Source organism: Phyllostomus discolor, chromosome 7, assembly GCF_004126475.2.
Source record: "Phyllostomus discolor isolate MPI-MPIP mPhyDis1 chromosome 7, mPhyDis1.pri.v3, whole genome shotgun sequence".
Lineage (NCBI taxonomy): Eukaryota > Metazoa > Chordata > Mammalia > Chiroptera > Phyllostomidae > Phyllostomus > Phyllostomus discolor.
The window spans coordinates 55,549,997-55,573,459 of NC_040909.2; the positions used below are offsets into that span (position 1 = coordinate 55,549,997).

General features: G+C 38.2%; 1 protein-coding gene across 1 annotated transcript in view; it reads right to left on the reverse strand.

Moving 5' to 3' along the window:
• Positions 1–23,463, reverse strand: part of CADPS (calcium dependent secretion activator) — a 478,898-nt gene that overhangs the window by 84,888 nt on the left and 370,547 nt on the right. Inside the window, 5 exon segments of the mRNA XM_036030984.1 lie at positions 6,432–6,573; positions 7,629–7,785; positions 8,987–9,007; positions 13,397–13,405; positions 14,418–14,524. Coding sequence (XP_035886877.1) covers positions 6,432–6,573; positions 7,629–7,785; positions 8,987–9,007; positions 13,397–13,405; positions 14,418–14,524 — 436 coding nt within the window.

The following is a 23,463-nucleotide window of genomic DNA, read 5'->3' on the forward strand; positions in this document are numbered from 1 at the left end:
TTAAGTAGAGTTGACAGCACTTTGGCAAAGGAGTTGAGGCTTTCTTTTTGGATCTTGCAGGAGAAGAGTGAGTTTTGCCAAAGCAGCTCTGCCCCGGGCAAGCTGTGTTTGACTAACAGAAATCCTGCAAGGGCTGGAGCTGCCTCTGGGCTTGCTTGGGGAGGTTGGGGCTGGGGGGGGGGGCGGCGTGCAGATCTCCTGGTAAGTCAGAAATTCTGGCCCCTGTAGATAGTCCAGACACCTGTCTCCCTCTAGAAACAAGTTATTCTGTCACAATGACAATATAGCCTTGACTTGTAGATAGAAAATCCTAGAACACAAAATTGCCAACATGGCATTCTCTTCCTTAAGGGAAACAGGTATCTCACAGATGTGTCCTTTACACTTCACATGTGGGAAAGCCAATTGTACTTCTCTACTTGGGACTGAAGGGTGCTGCTGTGGGAACTCTCATGAGAAGCTGAATATGACTATTAAGTAGAAGAAAAAATGGAACTTTTCCTTCCATGTTTCTCTGTTGAATTGGGGAATTTGCCTTTGAATTCAGTCCCTGGTGGTTCTCAGTCTTGAATACTGCCATGTAACAAAACCATTGGTGATTTCCACTGAGACATGTGTAAGCCTATATAAGCAAATGTGATCATTAAATGATGCACACGCTGAATAATGATCAAGGAATTAGGGGATCTTTAGAGATGGCAGCCTCGAAAGTTAAAATGTCAATTCTGAGCAAATTAAAAGTAGCTAGGAATGAATAACATATAAATGTATGCAAAAACAACTTAATTTAAACATATTAGAGGATGGTTGGTACACAAATTACAAATGAGCTTCCTTTTGCACACAAAAATAAAAAAATACTTATATTAATCAAAACATTTATATTTGTAAAATGTGACATTTTGACTGGACTACTGCACTGGACTCAGAGTTTCCTCCATATGATGTATTATAATGCTCTATTTATAAAAGGCTGAACATGCTTGATAATTCTGTTCTTAGCAAAGTAATATTGTGTATTACTGATATAACTAATATTTCATTTGGATATACGTTATATTAATAATTAAAGAAGTGGTTCCAAGCATTTTATTTTACTAACAAACATGTGAAAAGGGAAAATTTTCTAGTAACACTCAGGTCAGATCAGGCTCCTGGAGCTGCTGATGGATATAACAAATTATTATTTTAGAGGGCCCTTTAGCAAATACCTATAAAGTCCATCATGCTTCTCTGTGAGAATCATAATTGGATATCTCAGAATAGTAAAAGAAGTGTGAATTGCAATTCTAACAACTGATGTATGTTAAAAATTAGACTCATTCATTTTGGGGATGCTGCTGAAAAGGGATTGCTCCCCTTTATGTCCAAGGGCCCCCCGCCTATGGAACACTGGATTAAAAAATTCTCATCTGCTTTTTCCCACATGAATTTAAGTTACAAATACGAGGGTGCCTCATCATTTCTACTGATGAAAATGAGTAGAGATAGAGTCACTCCTTGCTTCTAGAATTAATTATAATCAAGATTGTGTCTCCAGGTAGAGATAATATGTTTGGGTCTTCTGTGAAAGAAGCTTTAGATCAGGTTAGATTTAAGATACAAATGTCTTCTACTTTATGAGCCATTTGTTGCAGAATATGTATAAAACATCTTGTCTTTCATTCATGCTCTGGACACTAATGTCTCTCTCAGTATTTATTCTTGGGTCTGATACCTACTTTGGGGCATGGACACTCTTTGATATCTTCTTAGAGTTTAGAATGACATATATCAATATTTTAGCATCACCAGTTCCCCTGCCTTCCACATGAAAATTTAATACCACCATCATACTGTATATATGTTTATGTACTGTAAGTATCATATGCTTTATACATATACATAACAAGAGTAAGATTATTTTTAACCTCCCCCACTCCAAGACAATTTTCACCAGCTTTGGGAGCTGTAAAGCTCCTGTTTAGAATGCATAACCTAGAGAATAAAGTTTCAAACTTCATGGGATTTTAGGATGTCCTAAACATTTCGCCAGCGTTATTGCTTGCCTCCTTTATAATTCATACTGGCCCAACCAAGCATTTGGTTTCTATTGGAGGCCCCACTCCCCCACATATTTCCACTTCCACTCATGCTCTTTCCCGGCACCTCTGCTCCTCTTGAAATATTTGTGTCCAAGCTGTTCCCTTCATGACTCCCCTTCTACTGCCTTCTACTCTCTGCTCTGATGTATGTTATTTGGTAAATACAATGGTGAAAATTTACATTGATTTTTCTTGTGTGTTTGTTGCTCAGACCCAATTAGATTGAAATCCTCAATCAGGGGAATGAAACTTTTTTTCCCCTTTCCCATAGCTTTTCTATTATTTCCTTACAATTTTCAGTCTATATGGGTTCCTTAATAAAGGTCAGTTAATCAATAAATATTTACTGAACACTTGTTATGTCCCAGGCCCTGTTATAGATGCAAGGGAGGCAATGGTGATCAAATGTGAAAATGGAGGGAATATGAAAAATCACATTTTCTAGACTGTTAGTGTGAGAAAAGTCTTGAGTATTCAAAATCCTTGTTTTTCAAATAAGGATTCTGAGACTCAGAAAGGTCCACTGATTGTCAAGGGTTACCCAGCAAATTACTGGCAGAGCCAAGAGTTCTGACTCCACATCTAGTACTTGTCTAATTTAAAACAGGCCACCAACATTTTGCTGAGGCATACTTGGTCTGACAGGTTATTATCATTAAGATACTGACATCTTTGACAATATGGAAAATGGTACTATTTAAAAAATACTTCTCATATGTATATCTCAGGCAGAGGGAGATAAAGTGCATTTTGATAAATCCAGATTTTTCTGTGTACATATATCAAGAAGCAATGCTCCATTCTCCCATTCAGAGCCACCCTAACCTAACATGAGCCACCATGAAATGTGGATTCCCTGTGCCTACAGGTGTTCAAGCAGAGACTGGGAGATGATCTGCCATGGGAAGGGTCGTGTGGAGAGGGTACTAGACTAGATGAGGTTTGGATTAGATACTTTCTAAGTTTTCTTCCATGATGACTTGACCAACAGCGAAACATCCCTAAAGAGCTGGTAGAAATGTTGTCCATCTGCTAGTTAGGATCAGAAACCCATATTCAGGGCTGCCAGGAGGGTTGTGAACAACCTGCTGTACAGGTGGATGGTGACCCTATGATGTCTCCTGGAGGATACCTAGGAGAGGGTTATGAGCTCTGGCTTAAGCCTATCCTTGAGAGGCTGACTATCTTCAGCTGTAGTTAGTAGCTAAGTGATAACATTTTCCACCAAAGCAGAAATTCTAATTGTGACATTATCTGGTTTAATGGAAATAGAAGGGCAGCCTCTCTTTTATCTCCTTGCAGAGATGGACGGTCATCCTTCTAGAGAAAGGCAGCATTAGGATTTAGCCATTTTATCCTTTCTGCCAAATAAGTTGAATCAAACTCAAATGATGACCACATCTCTATTTTCTTTACCTGGCCATATTTTGAAGTAAGGAAACCTGAAGAACATTTAAAGTCTGTTTTCAGCAAGCCTGTCAGAGTGCTATTTTCTTTAACATTTTGAATACTAGTTTTATTGAATGAAACTTTTACAATGCATGTCTCAGTCATTTGACTTATAGTCATGTGACTGTAATTATGACTTTTGAAAAGTGGAAGGACAGAGCTGAGTGTAACAATCGCTGGAGAGAAAGGCTGTGCTCGGTGTGCACAGTATGTGTATGTTGGGGGATCACACGACAAAATTAGAGAAGACTGAGGGAACTAAATCTGTTTATCTAGGTCAGTTTCTTGTTTTTGAGTAAGCCTGATGATAAAGATTCCAAAAAAAAATCATTCTTTACTTGGGAAAAAATCCACAAAGGAAAATGAATCTGCTTCTATATCAATTCTCTAACTGGCCAGATGTTGCTTCATATTTTGTTTCTCTTCACATGGAAGGAAGGGTAGAGACTCATTCCTGTTAGCATTTGAGCATGTCCCCAAGCTCTTTTGCCCTTTATTTTGTGCTGGCCATTCTGAAAATCTGTCCCATGGCCTCCACATTCTGCATGCAAATCCCCTGATAAAATGTGTGGGGTTTCAAAGAATTTTAATTTTACTTATATTTTAGTTGCCACTCTCAAATATCTCTATGTACTCCGAAAGGCACGTACTATTTAGCATGAAGTGAACAAACCACAATCATGTTAAAAGTTACTTAAAAAACCACATCAACATAAAAGATTCTCAGGTTATTATTTACAACTGTTAATCCTTCACCAATTTTCAAACCTTTAAATTACTGATCCATGAGTTCAAATTTTATTTTTCAATCATTAAAACATCCTCAAAAAATATTCCCACACTAAGACCCCCTAGTGTGAAAATGATTTTGATTCTATCTTTACTTCTGACAGTGTTAAGAATATTCAATGCTTCAAAAGGATTTAGCAGTAATTTGCCTGGTTTCTGAATAATTTAACAGATTATAAAATGGCTTTAGTAAAATTGTCACAGAACTTCATGATAATTCTCAGATACTGAGTAGGGACATTTTTGAAAAATCAGTTTTGCAGATGAGAATATAATTTAATTACCATTATTAGCCTTCTGGCTCATGAGTAGAGGGTGAGGTCCTAACTCTAGGACCCTTTAAGAACCAGGGAAGGATACCAGTCATTTCCTCCATGTGTGTCTGTTGGTAGTAGTAGCCTCCACATTTAAGCTGAAGAAAGTAAATGCTATTTCTTTTTTTTTATTTCAAGACCATAGCTATTTTCAAAATGTGAATGTTACTTATTTTAACCTTTTCTTTTCACAACTGTTCTTTAAGCACAACTGTCTTGATCACAGTGAGCATTAAAAAAATAGAGCTCCTTGTTAATCAAGGGACCCAGTTTTATTCTCATGAGTTAAAACTTGGCAGAGCCATATTAAAAGACTATTATAGAATTGAAAGTAACAGGCTAAAATTTAGATTTAGATTTCTTGGTACTTGCAAATGAAGAGCTATTACCTATTAACCTGCTCAAAGAAGGGTAAACCAAGACACTTCTCTCTTGGCTCAGATGTGAAAGGGAGGCTGAGAAAGCTATTTGCATTTATTTCTTTATGAGTCAGGGTCTTACACAGTATAAAGCAGAGGGAAGGTCTCAGTTCAGGAGACTGCTTAAAGATAAAATATAAGTCAAGGCTTCCAAATTAAAGAAAACTCTCTTGAATTATTTGTTCTGAAGTGCCCGAAACACTGCTTGTACATACCCCCATTTTGCTCCACACTGGTTGCTACCTTCCAAAGATGTAAATGACTAGAAGGAACAAAATGACTTTCTTACAGGAGAGAGAAGGGGGTGAAGAGGGGTAAAAAGAGAGAGAGAGAAAGAGAATGAATCTAGCAGGGCAAAGCTGAGAGTAGGCTTTATTAAAGCTTTACAACTCATACCAGAAAATTTTCTCCATCTAGGAGACCTCTGCCTTTTCAGAAAGCAACTGAAGTCCCTCTGGCACCTGAAGTCACAGTCCTCCTCCTTGCTGGAGAATGGAGGTGGCAATAAGTCTGCTAGACATTTCAAATAGATTCCCCAAGCAGTTATGGAAATTGCCAAATTCATAACCCACAGGATTTTCTGTAATTTGCCCTTTAGATGGATATCCCATTTTTAAAAAATGACTACTGTGGCCAGATACATTAGGAAACCTTGGGTTAAGCAGAGTTAAACAAGGTTCTGTATTACTATGTTATCTGAGTTTTGAAATGTACTGGTGTGCTTTGTGGCTCCCCAGGAGACAAAGGTGTAGAGCGGATGAATGGGGTATACAGAGTTTCCTAAGTGTATTTGGCTATAGAGTCCTTTCCTTGAGGTGTGTTTCAAAGGCTTGGATGAGAGAAAGACAAACTCTGGCCCACAGGTCAGTCTCTTGTTTTTGAAAATAAAGCTTCACGAGAACAGAGCCATTTTCATTCCTTTACCTATTGTTTAGAGCTGCTTTGGTGCTATAACAGCAGAGTGGAGAAGTTGTGACAGAGATCATGTAAGTTTGAAAATCTGACATATTTACTACATGTCCTTTTATAGAAAGAGTTTGCTGACCCCTTGCCTAGACCACTGTGGAACACACTTTGGGAAACATTAACTCCTAGGGACAGCATCACTGGAATAAGATACACAGTACAAATATCACAACCAGGTTTCCATCCCTTATTCCTTATTTATCTTGTGCAGTAAGACAAAGATTTCATTTTGTAAAACATTTCTCAACCCCTTTGCACAAGGAGACTATGCGCATTATAGTTGGAAACACATAGTGTTTTCTTCCTGTCATGCTAACACTGAAGACCATAAGACACCATTAATCCATTTCTGTATGACTCTCCAGCTATTTGCACCCACACTCAGATGGTATCAAAAGAGGTTTCCTTACTTGACTGGTTCCCATGACTCCCGCTCAAAGCCCCTGTGAATGGATTGTGCAATTGAGGACTCCATCAAATCCACATATCTAACCACAAGTGGGGCAAACAGGTCTTGCAGATGTTTGTGAAATTTTCCATTGCACAAATTATCTAGAACAGATAAGCACAATCTTGGTAAGAACCTTCGACCTACAAGTGTTTTGTCAGCATGCAACATACACAGAGAAGATTGTCTTTGACATTAAATATATAGCTTCTAACAGAGCCATCCCCACAAAAACAAGACAAACAAAAAAAAAAACAAAAACAAACAAACAAAAAAACAGAAGAGGGAAAAAAGTACATGAACAGCATCAAAGTTCATGCTTAAATCTGTGTGGAAAGAAAATGGAATTCCAGAACATGTTATTCATTTGCATCTCTCGTCTAAAGACAAAAACCAATAATTTTCCTTTGAAAGGGACAAAACAGCAACTGACACTGTTTTTCAGGTGTTTTCTGCACCAGCTCACCTTCCTCCCTCTGTGTGACAGGGAAGAGAGAGTATTCTGCCCCTTCCTTCATCACGTTCCATGGTGAGGAAGGTCTGCTTTATTCCTATGTATTCTGTAAGATACTCTGGAATGCTTAGGGTGTTACTTAACTAATTTTTTTAAAATCTAAAGAGCATCTTTCACCCTTGGTCGGTGTGGCTCAGTGGATTGAGTGCAGGCCTGAGAACCAAAGTGTTGCCAGTCAGGGTGCATGCCTAGGTTGCTGACCAGCTCCCCAGTAGGGGGCGCACAAGAGGCAACCACACATTGATGTTTTTCTCTGTCTCTTTCTCCCTCCCTTCTTCTCTAAAAATAAATAAAATATTTAATAAATAAATAAATAAAATCTTAAAAAAATAAAAAGCATCTTTCAATAAAAATTGCAAAATGCAAAGAGGTTAATTAGCTTGTTCAAGAGCAAATAAAGCACACAGACACCACTTCTGACACCACTCTCAGGTTCTGCTGCCTAGTGAAGAGAGGGTTTCTCTGTCACAGCACACTTGTTAGAAGAAAGAATGTCCATCACCTGTAAGTTTGTTTCTTTTCAAATCAATAATAAAACTACAAAGAGCTATGTCCAGCCTGTAGTCTGCCCAGAATAAACATGTTTTAACAATCTGTTATCTGCACACTACTTAGGAAAGTCAAATAGTCTTAGATGATACATACAATCGGTGCGCAGAAAATCATTCAGCAGCTGAAACAGTGGAAAACTGTCCCACGTGTCGGGGGGCTGCACCTCTAATGCTGCATCCATGTCCACTGCAAAGAGTGACAAAAACGTCTCGGCATGCTCCACCATCAAGTCTGACCACCACGCAAAGGCCTTTGAAATTTGGTAGAAAAACAACAGACAAAGAGGCAATGAGCTTCTCTCTCTAACACAAGATGGGAAGCCAAGCCCTCACTGTTCAAGATTAAGTGTGCATCATCCAGCAGGGTTTGATCATTTTATTGTAAAGAGAACAGCATTTTTGATACAATTGGGCCCCAAAGCGTCCAAGGCCATGTTTTTCCGGATTCCAGGCCTGCCTTAGAAAGTGTTTATTTGGACCCACCAGTCAGAGGATTTATCTGTAGATGTGACAGGTGTGGAATTTCTGTTCAGTTTACAATAACTCAGTATGTTTTGAGTCATGCTCTTTATCGCTGTTGTTGGCTGGTTCTTGCTCTAAGGTATTAGACTTTGGGAGTTTCTTCACTGTGTTTATGGGTTTTCTGCTGATCTAACTTGAAAATTTGTAATGATTGTTCACTTATATTTACACATCTGGGGCTTAATTATCTGTGGTCCCATACAAGCTCAGTGACTCCTATTTCCCTACATATTGGAAATGTTACTCCTGTTTCATACCAAAGCAAAGGAAACCATTGTTACAATTGTCACAAAACTTTTGGGTCAAAATCTCTTTAAGTAGGGAGCCTCTGGTTTTGCATCCTGTCTGTAGGAAAGATTGGGTTTATGCTAGGAAACACTCAGTAAGATGAATACTTACTTTTCTGGGGGTTGGACACATATGTACATTGAAAACCAAAAAATATCAGTGAAGTAACTCATTTTCATGCACGTGGGTCCTTGGAAATCATTGTGCAGGGTCTCAGGGGCGACATTCACATCGAACTGGGCCAGATGTGAATGCAATTCAAAGGCATGCATGCATGTTGACTAATCATTTCTGGCAGGGAGCATGCAGAATGAGTGGCGGTGTCAACAGGCCCTTTTTTGCTGATTTCAAAGACAGCAATAGAACAAAAACAAATCGCCAACCCCAACTTGTCCCCAACCTTCCCACCCAATGCTGTAAAATATTCACACTGGAAACACTTTCTGGAGCATTCACTGAGAAAAGATGGAAGGCGTTTGAAAACATGAAAGACGATTATGGAAGTAATTCCATAAATGAAAGTGTTTGTTCAATGGCCAAGCTCTTCTGTGATCTATTGTTATTTGGGGAATATTCTAACAGCCACTAGGAGGCAGAATAGAGGTCCATCTCTCTTCTTTCAAGAGATTTCATTTTACTTACTTCTCCTTTATCAACATGTGGCTGGTTTGCAAATTAAATGGAAAAAATCAAGTCATGGACCATTCTTCAAGGTAAGCTTGGCTGGAAATAGACACCTGCTGTTTCCATTTTAATTTACAGTAAAACCTCACTGATTCAGAGTAATGGGAGTGGAGAGATGCTTGTCTGTCACCACAAAGGCCTAAATTATTGGGCTTCCTAAAAATAGATATTTGCTGCTTTCAAATGCAGTCTGTACTTGGGCATCAAAGCAGGAGGTACCCACTGGTTATATGAATGCATCATGAATGAAAAAGTGTTTTTTAAACTTCTAATAATCATAGATAAATTGACATATAAATTGAAGTCAAAGACACAGAAGGTTTAATTCCACAGGACCTGAGATGACACTTATAAGAAGAGTCTTTAGAATTTCCAGAGAAAGTTGAAATCACATAACACATTTTACTTAAGAAAAATTAAAATAACCACTTCAGCTATTAAATTGTCACAAATTTCAAGTGCCTGGATCTGAATCAGTGAGGTTTTATTGTAGTTTTACCACCTGGGGATGAGAGTCCTAATGTCTGGACCTTGTTCCAAGGACTACCTGGATGAATGAATCCGCAGAGGTGGAAATCCTCCAGCCCACACCCTGAGCTCTGCCAGCCATCTATCTGTCTTTTAGGTGGATACCTTCTACACATTGGAATTTGCTGGAGCCCCACTCCCACCCCCAACCCTAAATGGAGGGCTGGCTCTCATCAGTCCTGATGCGGGATACTTGAAAAATTCACAAAGGTACACCAAATGTTGGCTGGTAATTCTGTAGTTACTTGATTAACTTTATATCTTCAGGGTCAGTCTAAGAAAACAGTTACTAGGGAGACTGATTTTCTTTCCCAGACATGATTTTGCTCTAAGATGACAGGACAAAACAAAATAAAACACCAGTTCTAAATGCCTGAAATTAAAATTTCTTTGCCCAGCCTTGTACTTGATTCTTACCACCTTTATTTAAAATGTACAAACCAGAGACCATAAGCAGTGCCCTCTTTTGCTATCTAGAGAGAACTTAGTCCCTCAATGGGATTTAATAAATTATTGACCAATTGTCTACAGTTGTGGTGTTAATAATCATATAGATAGGTAGTCCTGCAAAGAACAATGACTACTGTGATATAAATGATCACTATTGAATTCTGGCAGAGAAACTTAGGATCCTAGTGAGCAAAAAAAAAAAAAAAGTAAATAGAAGCTGGGGGAGCAGTGAAGACCAGATCTGTTTCTAGACACCCAAGGTGATCCTTTCAGAACCTCATTCTCAAACCTGAGTCTCTGAGAAGGAGAAAAGATTCTAGCAAGGGCAGTATGGACCAAAAAGTTATGTCATAATTTCAGTTAAATGAAGAGAGTTTGTGTGATTGGACTGGGAAAGGGAAGTCTTTAAAATAAAAAACACAAAACAATATTTGTTGATTCCATGTGTGCTCAGACAGGTGAATGCTATTTTTGTATGTCAGCTTACTCAACATTTATGGGCATTGAAAATCTTTAGAAATCTTTTCCAAAGAAAATAAGAAGTTATACTTCAGCTTCTATATACTTACCCAGTGCTTTTCATTATTTAAAGGCAAGATGTATAATTTAGGGGTACAGTCAACCACACTGAACTCACTGTATTTTTGTACACAAATTACATGTATATGTGTACCCTTCTGTATACCACTATACATGTATACATATACATACATATATATACATAGAGAGAGAGATTGGAAAGTTGAAGCAATAATACATGAAGGTGTAGTGTGTGTGTGTGTGTGTGTGTGTGTGTGAATAACTTAGGTTCTGAGAGCAGAATTAAACTTCAGTTAAGAGGTAAATGTAAGCCTTGGCTGGCATAGCTCAGTGGATTGAGCGCGGGCTGCAAACCAAAGTGTCGCAGGTTCGATTCCCAGTCAGCGTACATTTCTGGGTTGTAGGCCATGACCCCCAGCAACTGCACATTGATGTTTCTCTCTTTCTCTATCTCCCTCCCTTCCCACTCTAAAAATAAATAAATAAAATCTTAAAAAAAAACAACTATGTTACCTCATAACATTTAAAAAAAAAAGAGGTAAATGTAACATTGCTACCATACACTGCATGGGTGTATATGTGATGTATTCTGAGCTGATGAAAATTTTTCCTCTTGGGATATTTAATTACTTTATATTTGAATTAAAATGGCTTCAAGGATTCTTTTTTGGTGGGGGAGCAAGTCTACTTTTACTTTTATTTGTGGTGTCACCAAACATCATGGCTACCCAGCCAAGATCCATGCTCAGGATTTAGTGATTTTCTAGCGCTTATTGAGCACCCAGAGACTATAGCAGTGAGTACTGGGCAGTAGAAAAACATCTTCATCTTTCAATCTTGTCATGTGCTAGGGCAGATTCTACCTCTAGCTGTACCCAGTGGCTCTTGACCTGGCTATATACTGGAATCAGCTGGGGAGTTTAAAAATTATTAATAACTGGTCCCTCTTCATGATATTCCAACTAACTGAACTGGGATGAGACCTGGGCATCAGCAATTTTCCAGAGCTTCCCAGGTGATGGCAATCTGTAAGAATGCTGAAGACAGGCAGTGGTGCCTGTCTGGACAACTCCACCTTGAAAAAAACCCACTCACCTTTCAACATATTCTGTCTATATCATTCACTTGGTACTTTCCACAGAAGTTTACTTTTTATGATCACATATGTGTATATTTTGCTTCCTTACCAATTTGTTCCTAATCATATAACACCCAAGCTTTGTTGGGTGCTTACTATGTGCCAGGCATGATACCAGATATTTTACCTAACATAGCCTTCCATCCTAACAACAATCAGGATAGATTGAGACAGATTCTATTGTTATCTCCAATTGACAGGATAAGTGAGGTTAAATAACTAGGCTGAAACCACAAAGCAAGGAAGAGGTAAAGCTAGGATTCAAACTCAAGTGTCTCCAGAGTAGAGCATGAGCTCCTGGCTACTCTTTCCATTGCTTGAAGGCCAAGGCTGTCTCATGCCTCCTTGCTCATAAAAAAAGCACAGAGGTCATTGCCTCAGTGCTCAGCAGGTAGATAGCTTTTGATGGCCTGAGTGATGAAGTTTTGTGATTGGGTGAAATTACCAATTCAGGAAATTCTGTACATTAATCTAAAAGCAAATTAAGTCTCTAAATTCCAAAGTACGCTGAAGTTTTCATTCCTAATTTCTCAAGATAGTAAATGAAAACAGAACTGAATTGATTTCTACCTATTTATTTACCCCAAATGGCTTTCAAATATGTAAGATTAAAATATTTTTATGATCATGGTTACTAGGGCAGTTTAAGATGATGATTAGTACTTAATGAAAAAGTATTTGGCAGAAAAGCGAAACAAACAAACAAACAAACTCATCTTCTTTGGGATATTAACTTTCCTTTGGTACCTCTTTTGAGTAATTTGGAAAAACAGTCATCTTTTCTTAGCCTATAGCAGCCTGAGTAAAGAACTTGATTATAAATCAAGCATATCTGTCATTTTCCTTCTATCATTTTATTTAAAAGCAAAACAGTGACTGAGGAAGACCATCTTCTTCATACCCATGTCTTCAAAAATGTGTAATTTGATTCATCATCATGTGAAGAGCCTCAACGTCTGAATTGGGAGAGCAGGCCAGAACCCTCCATGCCTGTGGAGGTGCTCTTGTGGGCACCCAGGAAGAATATACTTACCACTACTTGAAACCCAAATGCCCCCAACCTGAAAAGAATGTCAGATAGGATAGAGTAGAAAAAATTCTAGCCCAGCTTAATTTTATGTATCTGGAGGTTAGTCCTAGGTTTCTGTTTGGAGGGTGATGGTTTGGTTCCTCTTCTCTCAGCTATTCATTGCTGGGGGCAGTAGGAGTTAGTTACACCATCCTCAAAGGGTCTTCACCCCATTCTTAGGAGGGTTATGGAGAAATAACAATTCTGTAGCACTCTCTCTCTATATAAATACTGTATATATGATTCACATACAGACAGTCATAGAGAAAGATTAGTATCACTCTGCCTAGCTACTGGTTACTACATTTGGTACTCCTCTGCTGAAGTACAGATGGACATAGGAAACTAGGACAGGCTAAGGACAGAATCAAGGCAGGTAGGAGGCATGTGTCAGGATATAATTGCAGTCGTGGTTAGGTTTATCAGTTGCTTCATGCATGCACGAGAGAATCACCCCACATATACCCTGCTGTGAAGGGCCCCCCATTTCACAAGCAGTCCACTGGAAGTTGCTGTTACATTCCTTGGGTCAGTGTTAGAAAGCAGGAGCACCCGGGGGAAGTCCCATTAGAAAACATGGTACTGGAAGGGCATGCACAAACTACAGCAGCAGGTGGCTGGCTCATTCGGTTTAGTCACATACCTCTTTCCCCTGCCACGATCAGCCACGATTGAGTGGAACAGTAGAAGAACAGGGAGGAAATTTAAATATGCAATCAGGCATTATTCGGGATGACTGGGTTTATGTGTATCAGATATTAGTTAACTGTACTGTTAATTTTCATTTAGTCATGGGAATGACCATTTTAAGTGCTCGAGAAATTACTTTTATGGAATGCCTTTTCTTCCCCTTTTGCTGTAGAGTTGAAAGGAGAGGAAGAGTGAGAAATAGTGTACTTTTCAGAAAGGTTAGTTTAAGAGATATGATCTTAAATCTCAGTTTTGAAGCAAGCAGTGATATAACAGTTTGACCATAATGGGATCTTGGAATCTTTTCTTGGAAGGGTTGGGTTGTTTAAGTCCCTACAGGTTTGGGATTTAGTTAGCCTTGAAATCCCTTGGTTTAAAATTATTATCAAAACAATCATTTTGACAGTGGTTTTCTAAAAAAAAGTAAGCTGTATTTATTTAGATGTGTGTTGGAGAATCAACAAGTTGAACAGCAGAGAATAATTCACTTCTGTCACAGTGTTTGGCCACCCAAGTCATCTAAGGTTAACAAATGAAGACTCTAGTGCAAGCAGAGTAAGTTACAGAGATAAATCCAAAAACGTGGCCTGCAACCCACACACCAAATCAAATAAATAAAAACAACAGTGGTGGCAACAAAAACAACCACAAGAGACCAAAAAGTATTTTGTGTGCTCTGGACAATAACCATATGCTGTTTTAGTAATATTTTAAAAATATACTCACCTCTTTTGCTTGTTGCTATAAACATCTGAAAACTTAAGCTGAAACGTACAATACACAATCATTTTTTGGTTGTTTTAAACAACCTTGCAAAGGCTCCTTCTTGCCAAACTTCCACTTTCATTCTCTTTGCAAGGCCAGGTGAAAAGAAAATGGGCGTTAAGACATCTTAGTCATAGTATTACCAGTAAAATCATTTCTGCAACCTCCACTAAGGAACACCAAGACAATTTCCCACCACTCCTGCTCACCTCTGCGTGGTGCTCCTCATTCTGCTGAAGAACTTCAATGACTAGTTCAGCAAGACGTATTGTGTCTTCGAGCTTTTTGGCAGGAGTGATTAACCGGCCTACATTTTCTGTAGTACAAGAATTTGTGTTAACGTTCAGTGAAAGCATCAAGCTAGTTTTGTGGCCATTAGAACAAGTAGGTAAAAAATTCTGAATAGTTATCAATTTTTAAAAAAGTGTCATGCAAATGTTAAGAGCCACAAAATTAGTAGTGAGCAAACCATAAAGCCATTTTATTATTATCACCATAATCATTATCATCATAATACATATTAAGAAAAAGCAGTGCTCCAGCTTCAAATTGACATACTAAGCTATACTATCTATGACAGCCCATTTCAAATTGAGTGACATTTTGTACACACGTTCTTTAAAGACAGCATAAAAATACTACTATCTTATATGACACTGGAGACTGTGTTTGTGCAACTTGAAGTGGGAAGATGTAACAGAAGCTTAATCTTGATTGCTGCTACATTTGTTCCCTGGATTTGTCCTTAAACAGTTGATACTACAGACTATGTTTTATTATGGGTCTGCAAGTTTAACAGGTGTTGCAATGTTCACTTTAAAAATGCAGAGTTGAAGGCCTGGCTATTTTAAGTTATCCAGGGAGGAGATTGAAAAGAAACCTAATGGAAATCCCTAGGCCATTAAGTGGAAGGCAGGCTCAAATTATTAAAATGGTGTTGGGGATAGATTATTGGGTGAAGTAGTAGTAGTTTGTGCTACTGATTGGTACAGTTGAAACCTTATCAGTTAGCTGGCAAATGTACTCAAATTTTTTCTCTGTTTTTTAGTTTCTATAGTGTTGAAAAGGGTGTGTTTTTATCTGACTCAACAACAAACTGAATCCTGGTTTATACTGCATTCTTTACAGAGCTGAATTCACGAATGTTTGGCCATGTCATTATGTTACCCAAACTTACAAACTTTTTTTCCAGGCCGAAAAGAGTAACATTTAAAATATAAAGGTTTTTCTTAGCCAATGAAACTGTCAGTCTGAACTCACAAGGAATGTTGTATTTCATGCTTAGATCTCTTCAAACCATAAGCCTCAGTCCGTTGGAGCCTCTGGAGTGTAGTGGCAATAAGGATCATTTGGCACGATTTGCACAGGTAGGTGTGCAGGTGCAAAAAGGGACAGCCAAAACTTATTTTCATCTCTTTATCTGAAGCAGATATGTTTGGCTTCAGGATTTTTCTTGCTAGAGATTACTTGATGCTTCAGAGAAATGTTTGTTGTCGTCTTGTTTTGTTTTGGGCAGGTGTTTAAGCAAAACCTTAGGAGGTTGTGCCTTTATAAGAAAGTGACCCATAATTTTCTGTTTGTGCACTTTTTAGATAGACAATGAGTATATCAGATGATTAGTAGTTTAGGATTTAATAATGAGAAACAAGTTCAGTGAAACACTATGCAAAATGAGTGTCCCATCACTCTGTGAGCTAAGAGTGATGGATGGGACTGGGTTAGATTATTGAGGGAATTCAGTCCAACAATGCCTGGTGACTGGTGTGAAAATGGGCTTTCTGGACTCAAGCCAATGAAAAGCTCCATTGTCTCTGCAGCACTCAGGTGTAAGTGCAGCTGGCGCTGGTTAGGGCATGAAGGTGGGAACTGCAGGGAACATACATATGCAGATCAGGCAGCAACTATCCAACACTCAGAGCAGGGGGATGTGTAGAGTTAAGGGGCCAACAGCACACTGCCTAGGCCAGAGCAATAAATATTTGGAGAAGTAATATGATTTGTGTGCTTTTGGGGCACTTGGCCTGTTTGTAATTTCATAAATGGACTACCATCATTTCATTAATAGACTTCCAGGCATTTCTACAAACATACTGTGTATATATGTTTGGGTAATATGTGTAGAGTAAGGTACTTGCATTTTGATAGTAAATATGCATAGGTTACTCTTTTTTATTAGTTGATATTCACATTTACACATCAATTTGCAAATTCCTCATTCTATGCTTATTACCCATTTGACACATACACCCACATACATACATCACACACTTACATACATTTTCTAGTAACCAGACAAGCCTGTATATTAATACAAATCTGCAGGAAATCCCACTTGGGCACATCTTTGAAATCTCTTGCTTTAAAAATAGAGAGCATTGTCCTTTCGGATGGAATACTCACCAAATTGAGGGGAATTCTAGCTGTATATGACATATCATGTAGAAATGAAATAATTCCCACCAGTATTTTTATACATTTTCATTTAAAAACTGTGAATGATATTTGTGTTTGGAGAAATCCAAGATGCTTAAGCTAGGACCACCCGAAGATTTGTTTTAATATGTAGTGCTTTTAGATTGACTACAATATATATTAATAGATACACATAAAGTGTATATGCGCACACAGCCATTCTGTGAGTGTTTGCACATGTACACAGACATGTGTATGCCTGATGTATATATACAGACAGTATGTTTAATAAAACCTTTTGCAATGTTACTTTAACATGCAACCATTAAAGTAAGCAGTTTAAGGATCCTTTAATGTAAAATGCTTGATCATCCATTTAACCTGGGTAGCCAGACTTTCATTTGCTATTGATCAAGCCACTTTATGAAGACATGGAACTATTTTCCCCTTTACTTGCATAGCTAACTTAGTAGCTAAATGGCAAAAAATGTACTAAAAGCAACTTTTCTAAGATGTTGTCTTTAAAGAAAATATTGTTCAAAATCCCCTAGCACCTCTTCCCTCTCCCAACTGAGGTCAAGGAGAAATTTGAGCTTAGAAATGATTTTTTGTCCCTTCTGCTGTCTTGAAATGTATTGCAATATTCCTACCATCCAATCTTGTACTAGCTGGAGCACTGATGAAGGGGAACTAAAAATACAATTTATTTAGTAAACATTTCATACAACAGAATTGAAGCTCATAACATATAAAAATCATCATGCAAAATGTTATGCAACAACAATGTTATTTTGTGCTGACATTGAGGTTTGAAAATGTTGCATATGTCAGACATAGCTAGACAAAAAATGTGGACATTTGGAAAGAAATACTCTCTTTTGCAAAACCTACAGTGTCAAACTTGAGAGCTGAACCTCAGCTTAGTATGCTAAAACAAAACAAAATTTCAAGAAGAAAAATGAATGTAAAAGCAAACTAAACTAGAAAGATGCTGAGTAAAGGAACATTAGAAGTTTACAGTACTTGATTTTGGCCTAGGCATGCCTTTGAGCCTCTGATATAACATGCTGGTCTGCCTTTGGGTGGGTGGAGGAGCCCCAGGAGGTGTCCGGGGAGCTCAGGTAGGTGAAGAGAGACAGCAAAAAAAGTAAAGAGACAAAGTGACTTTCACAGAAGGGACAAGTAAGATGACAGACTCTAAAAAGAATCATCAAACAAGCAAAAATGATAAAACACTAATGGAGAGCTGCTGCTTTCTTGGCTTTACTGCACCATTACTGGATGCGACTCTGACCAGTGCCACCAGCACCACCCTATGGAGACACTCAGAGGCAGAATGCAAATGCTAGATGCCTTTATTCTGATGGATGCACATGAATAATGGAGGCAGCATCATTGACCAAAACAAGATACACTTTTGTACAATAAAGGACACATGTTAATAGCTGCTTCCTTCTTACAGATGACCACAAATAGGACATGATGCAGTTGTAGTTGGAAGATTGGCTTCTCACCCTCAGTATGCTGCTTCACTTTCTACATAATCTTGCACCTTCTATTTAAACCTCTCTGTGCTTCAGTTTCCTCATCTACAATTCAAGAATATTAATATCTTTTTGGTGTACCTTGCGGGGTTGCTGGTAAGAGCAAATAAAACAATGCACAGGCCAGATCCCTGCAAAGCCTAAGGTGCCTATAAATGTCTATTGTTCTCTCCAACATTGTGAAAAGGCAGGAATTAATTGCTTTGCAAGAGCAGATGAAGGGCCATTATTAGTTCAAGTGAGCTAGGGGATATTCTTGCTCCCTTTGTGAAATTCCAACATGTCAAAATCTGTCATTTTGGGGAAAAATGTGTGGTATCTGATTGTTTCCAGCTCATTTAATTATTTTCAATTTGGAATTCTCATGGCTTTTATATTGTGGGTTGAATCATATATAAAAACTTGCCAGTTTATCAAATATGTTACTTGCTACTCCAAATGTTAGAATACCGTAATCAGCAGTTGACCCATCTGTCATGTGGTTTCCAATATCAGCACAGCAAACATCCTATAACAATAGCTGCTCCTTCAATACGGGCACAGAGCACTGTCAGCTCCAACGACTCTCTTTTCCATGATGCCTCATTAACCTTGGACCTGCTCCTTTCTAATAGTTTTCATTTATAAAGCAATCTGTATGATGAGGGGGGACATATTCTATGATCAGTTTTGCTTCTTGGTTTGCTTGAATTTTCAACTGGGAAAATGAATTTTACTGTAGACTTATAGGAAATGGAATTCTAGCAACATTAATAAAAATATCAGCAATAAGGATAAATATAGCATTCTGGCAAAAGTATCTACTAAAAGCAAAATTAATGAAATCCTTTTCTTGTGGGACCAAGAATATATGCAGGGCTAAAAAATTATTTACCAGCCTCCTCTTATTTAAATCTTTTGTTTGTGAAATACTGTGTGTGAATAGAATTTGGAAAAATAGTTTTAAATAACAGCTATTTAAAGGAAGGCAATGACTGAACCTTTCTTTATTAAAAAAAGTTCTCATATTTAAATTTTCTCAAAATCTGGTCTTACACCTACAGCTGTACTGAAAGTTAGGTACAGTTGTGCTGAAAGTTAGGTACATCTCTGGTAATATATCCTCCTGGCTTTTTAACGAATGCAAATACATGTTGTCTGAGTGTGCAATTCTCCTGGAAACTCCTTATTCATTCTCATCCAGATAACTGAACCTGTGTAGAGAAACGTTTGTTCTGGTGGCTTATAAAACAATGAAATGTCCCCAGGCTGCTCCATAACCTGCCAGGCAACAGCTACATATTTCAGCTCCATGGGTCTTGATGCAAATTCATAAAGGGATTCCCAACTGCCAACTGTCTGTCCAGAATTCTGACAGTGAGGTTTGCTACTATAGAAAAACAAGCTCCCTATTTTTTTCTCTCACAGAGCAAAACAAAAACATCATACCTTGGTTTCCAACTTCATTTACTCAATTACCATTGCTCATGTTTACACAATTAAATCTGCTTGGCTTCCAGAGACAGAGTTAAATGTGACTGCAGAAAAACAAAAAGAGAATTCCTCTGTATGCTCAGCTAAGCCAAGGAAGAGAAGCATCCAGGAGTGAGAGACACTCCAATTAGCCCTCAAATAACCTGACCATCCCTGGTTCCAGTGAGTGAGTTGCCAGTCCCTGACGTATCATATAAAAGATGGATATGGTTGATGGAAAGCCCACTTACTACCAAGTTCCAATCTACTGATGTGTCACTGAAAATGCCAGTGTGTATATTGAAAATAAGTAGCCTGATGCCATTTGCTATGATTTAGAGCTTGGGGTGGGTAAAAGCTAGAGTATAAACAGAAAGCTAAGCAGATAGACACCTTATGCTTCCTAGAGTACCCTGTTTCCCTAACACAATGGCCATGTGGACCATACATTCAATACAGGGTTACATAGTTCAACATCACTTCTCCAGTGGGGCTATAAATTATATAACTGATCCCCTTGTGTCCTCCTCACTCCCTTTCAGAAGATTTTATCTTTAGGAAAGTATGAAGTATATGGTAATAAAGACTATCAGATGATTGTGGATCATCCTCTTTGCTCTTTGAATTGAAGTTATCTTTGTCTCTTCTGTAAGCATGGATCTGTGCCCGCCACACTCCTGCTCATAAGCCTTAGGGAGAGCCCATTTATAGCAAGAGGGTGCCATCATAGCAAAGGCCCAACTCCTCTGTTGATTACCTCTATTTGAGCACTTCTGGCCTCTAACAATAGCAAATTATATACACGTCTGTCTCCCTCTATGCCCGGTGAATTCTCTATTTGCAGGGGCTAGGACAATGCCTTGCCCAGAACAGAGCCTCAAATATTGGCAGAATCCTTAGTATATCCTGCCCAGTGCATTGCTTTCAAGGCAAAACAGATCACTTGGTATTGTAATATGCATATAAATGATACAGGAACTTTTATCATTTACCTAAAGCCCCTGGTTATGTAATGCATGTACTAAATTGAATTGCTGAATGGTAAACATTATAACCTAAACTTCCAAACCAGAGAACAATTTCAGGTGTTTAATGTAATTTAAAATGATTTAATATCATTAAAATACTTTTTATTTAAGTTAAAATAAATTATATCTATAAGGAAGAAATAATGCTGTTATATTTTCTTCTCTAATTTGATTTCTTTGTCCTTAAGAATGAGCTATTGCACTTAAGAAAAGTGAAATGAATCCTACTACTGGATAGACACAGTAGTAGATATCTGTTATTCTTATATATGTAGTGTCTTTCCCCCACTCCATGTGGTTCTGCTGGGAATGTCAAACAGTGAATCCTACAGGGGCAGTCATGTGAGCCAAGCCAGGCCAACCATAGCACCCACACAATCATGGGAATTTGACTGGCTCAGAGGTTAATATGTGAGCCAAGCATGCCAATGAGATGCTCCTCTGAAATTTTATACAGTTGCTTGGAGAGGAAGGCTTGTTTTCTTTTTTCTTTTCTTTTTATTTTTTTTTAAATTTTATTTATTTATTTACTTTTAGAGAGGGAAGGGAAAGAGAGAGAGAGAGAGAGAGAGAGAGAGAGAGAGAGAGAGAGAGGGAGAGAAACATCAATGTGCGGTTGCTGGGGGCCGTGGCCTGCAACCTAGGTATGTGCCCTGACTGGGAATCAAACCTGCGATGCCTGGTTCGCAGCCCGCACTCAATCCACTGAGCTATGCCAGCCAGGGCAAAAGCTTGTTTTCTTATAGGGTTAAAAGCCAGTGTTATCTGTGACCATGTTACCAGTAACCTCCCTACCATGACCCCCAGTCATATTAAAGAAGCATGTCAACAGTTGGAGAGATCAAAACATGCTAAAATTCTTTATCCCTGAGGCAAGTTCCTAGCTATGCTGGCCAAAAATTCCCTTTTCTTGCTTAAGCTATATGATTTTTTTTTTGGGGGGGTCACTTACTATAGCAAGAATATTGATTTAATAGTACAATAAAATATCTACTCAGTCCCCAAATAAGCTTTCACCTATATGACCACAAGCTTTCTGGGGCAGGATCTTGGGGCATGTGGAAGGACGATGAATAGAGGCAAATACTTCAACAAAGTCAGGGGACATCCTAGACAGTTCTTCTTAGGGAACCAGCTCTTGACCTCCATGATAACATCCTCCCTGCAGCACATGAAAAACCTTGGACTAGGTGAAGTCCCCAGCGCACCTTGCATTTCTCTTTATCATAGTCAGAATGTATGAACGTTGAAGCTTGAGAGGCATTATTTTATATTCTATTTTTGAAATCAAATAATACATCTATACTAAGCATTTAGATTTGGAAGTTTTCTTTTAAATAATAACAAACAAATAACATATTATATATATACACACATATATAGAGAGAGAGATAGATACAAAGATAGATAGATAGATAGATAGATAGATAGATAGATAGATAGATAGATACAGATAGATAGTGCTTACTATGTGGCAGGCACTGTGCTAAGGGCTTTATTTGGAATATGTGTTTTAATCTTCACAGTGACCTTTTGGGGGAGGGAAATAAGTGCATCATAAAGAGGTTAAAAAACTCACTGAAGGCAGGATAATGATTACAATTTTTAGTGTAACAAATCCTGAGTGTGCAGGCTGGTTCTGAGGTAGTCTTTTCCTGGAGCTGCATAGACAGGATTCTCATATGTGGACACTGGGCATCATCAACTGTCATACTAGAAGCTCAGGCCAGCTAATGGATTGGGTTAGACCATTATTGCTAAGCTGAAAGGTAAGGCAGCCTCGTTGGGGTGTGAAGGCTCCTGAATAGTGGGCAGACGCCAAACTAGAGTCACTAACTGCCCATCTTACTTAGAAATGGCTAGGCTTCTATTTTCTTATCTGTCAAGTGAAAGTTTGGATTAGGTGATTGAGGAACCCCTTCTTGGTCTTACAATTTTATCACTAACAATCACAAGTATTTCATAATTTAAAAGTTCAACATGTGGGGTTAGAAATAAGGCTCATATTCAAATTCTATCTCTGCAACTATCAAGCGATGTGTCCTTGGATAAATAACATGTCTCATTCCTAGCTCTTTGTATTTCTATACACAAAGATTGATTTCTTATTTCATTGAGTATAAGTGGCATATTTTAACATTTCTGAAATTGGATGCATTTATACTTGATGGCATCTAACAATTTAGTTGGCAGCATTGTTTTGTTCTTAGGACTACATAAATTAATGGTGCATCTTAAAATTGTTGGCCTTTTAGATTCAATGAAATAGGGTAGTAAAATACTACTTATAGAGTTGTGCTGAGAATTAAATGAGATATACATGTAACTATTAAATACATACTCAATTCTCAATAAAGGACAGTTATCATCATCATCATCAGGAGCAGCAGCAGCAGTATCTATTTTTTTCTGGTAGAAGAGACATTGATTTCACATTTATTGGTTTATGGCATATTTTTAACACATCCTCTTTTCCTCCAAGATCCTCCTTAGTGACAGTGTTAAAACATGTTTTTCCTTGCCCTCCTCACTTTATTTATAACACATAAATGAGATACTAGTCTACAAAATGACTCAAGCATGGAAACCCCAATTTATGCATTCCTGAAACAAGAAGGAAGGAAAAATAAGCATTTTGTTTCTTGTGTAAGACATAAAGCATGAATTGGTGCTCATTTTAGAGGGGCCTGGAGCTTGGTGAGCTGGGATTTTCCCTCACTGTTTCCTGGGTGGGTGGCTCTGCATTGGGCATTCAAATATTGCAAGCTTAGCTATTTCTTCTTTTCCTTCAACTGGCCTTGGACCTGTAGGAAGTTTGA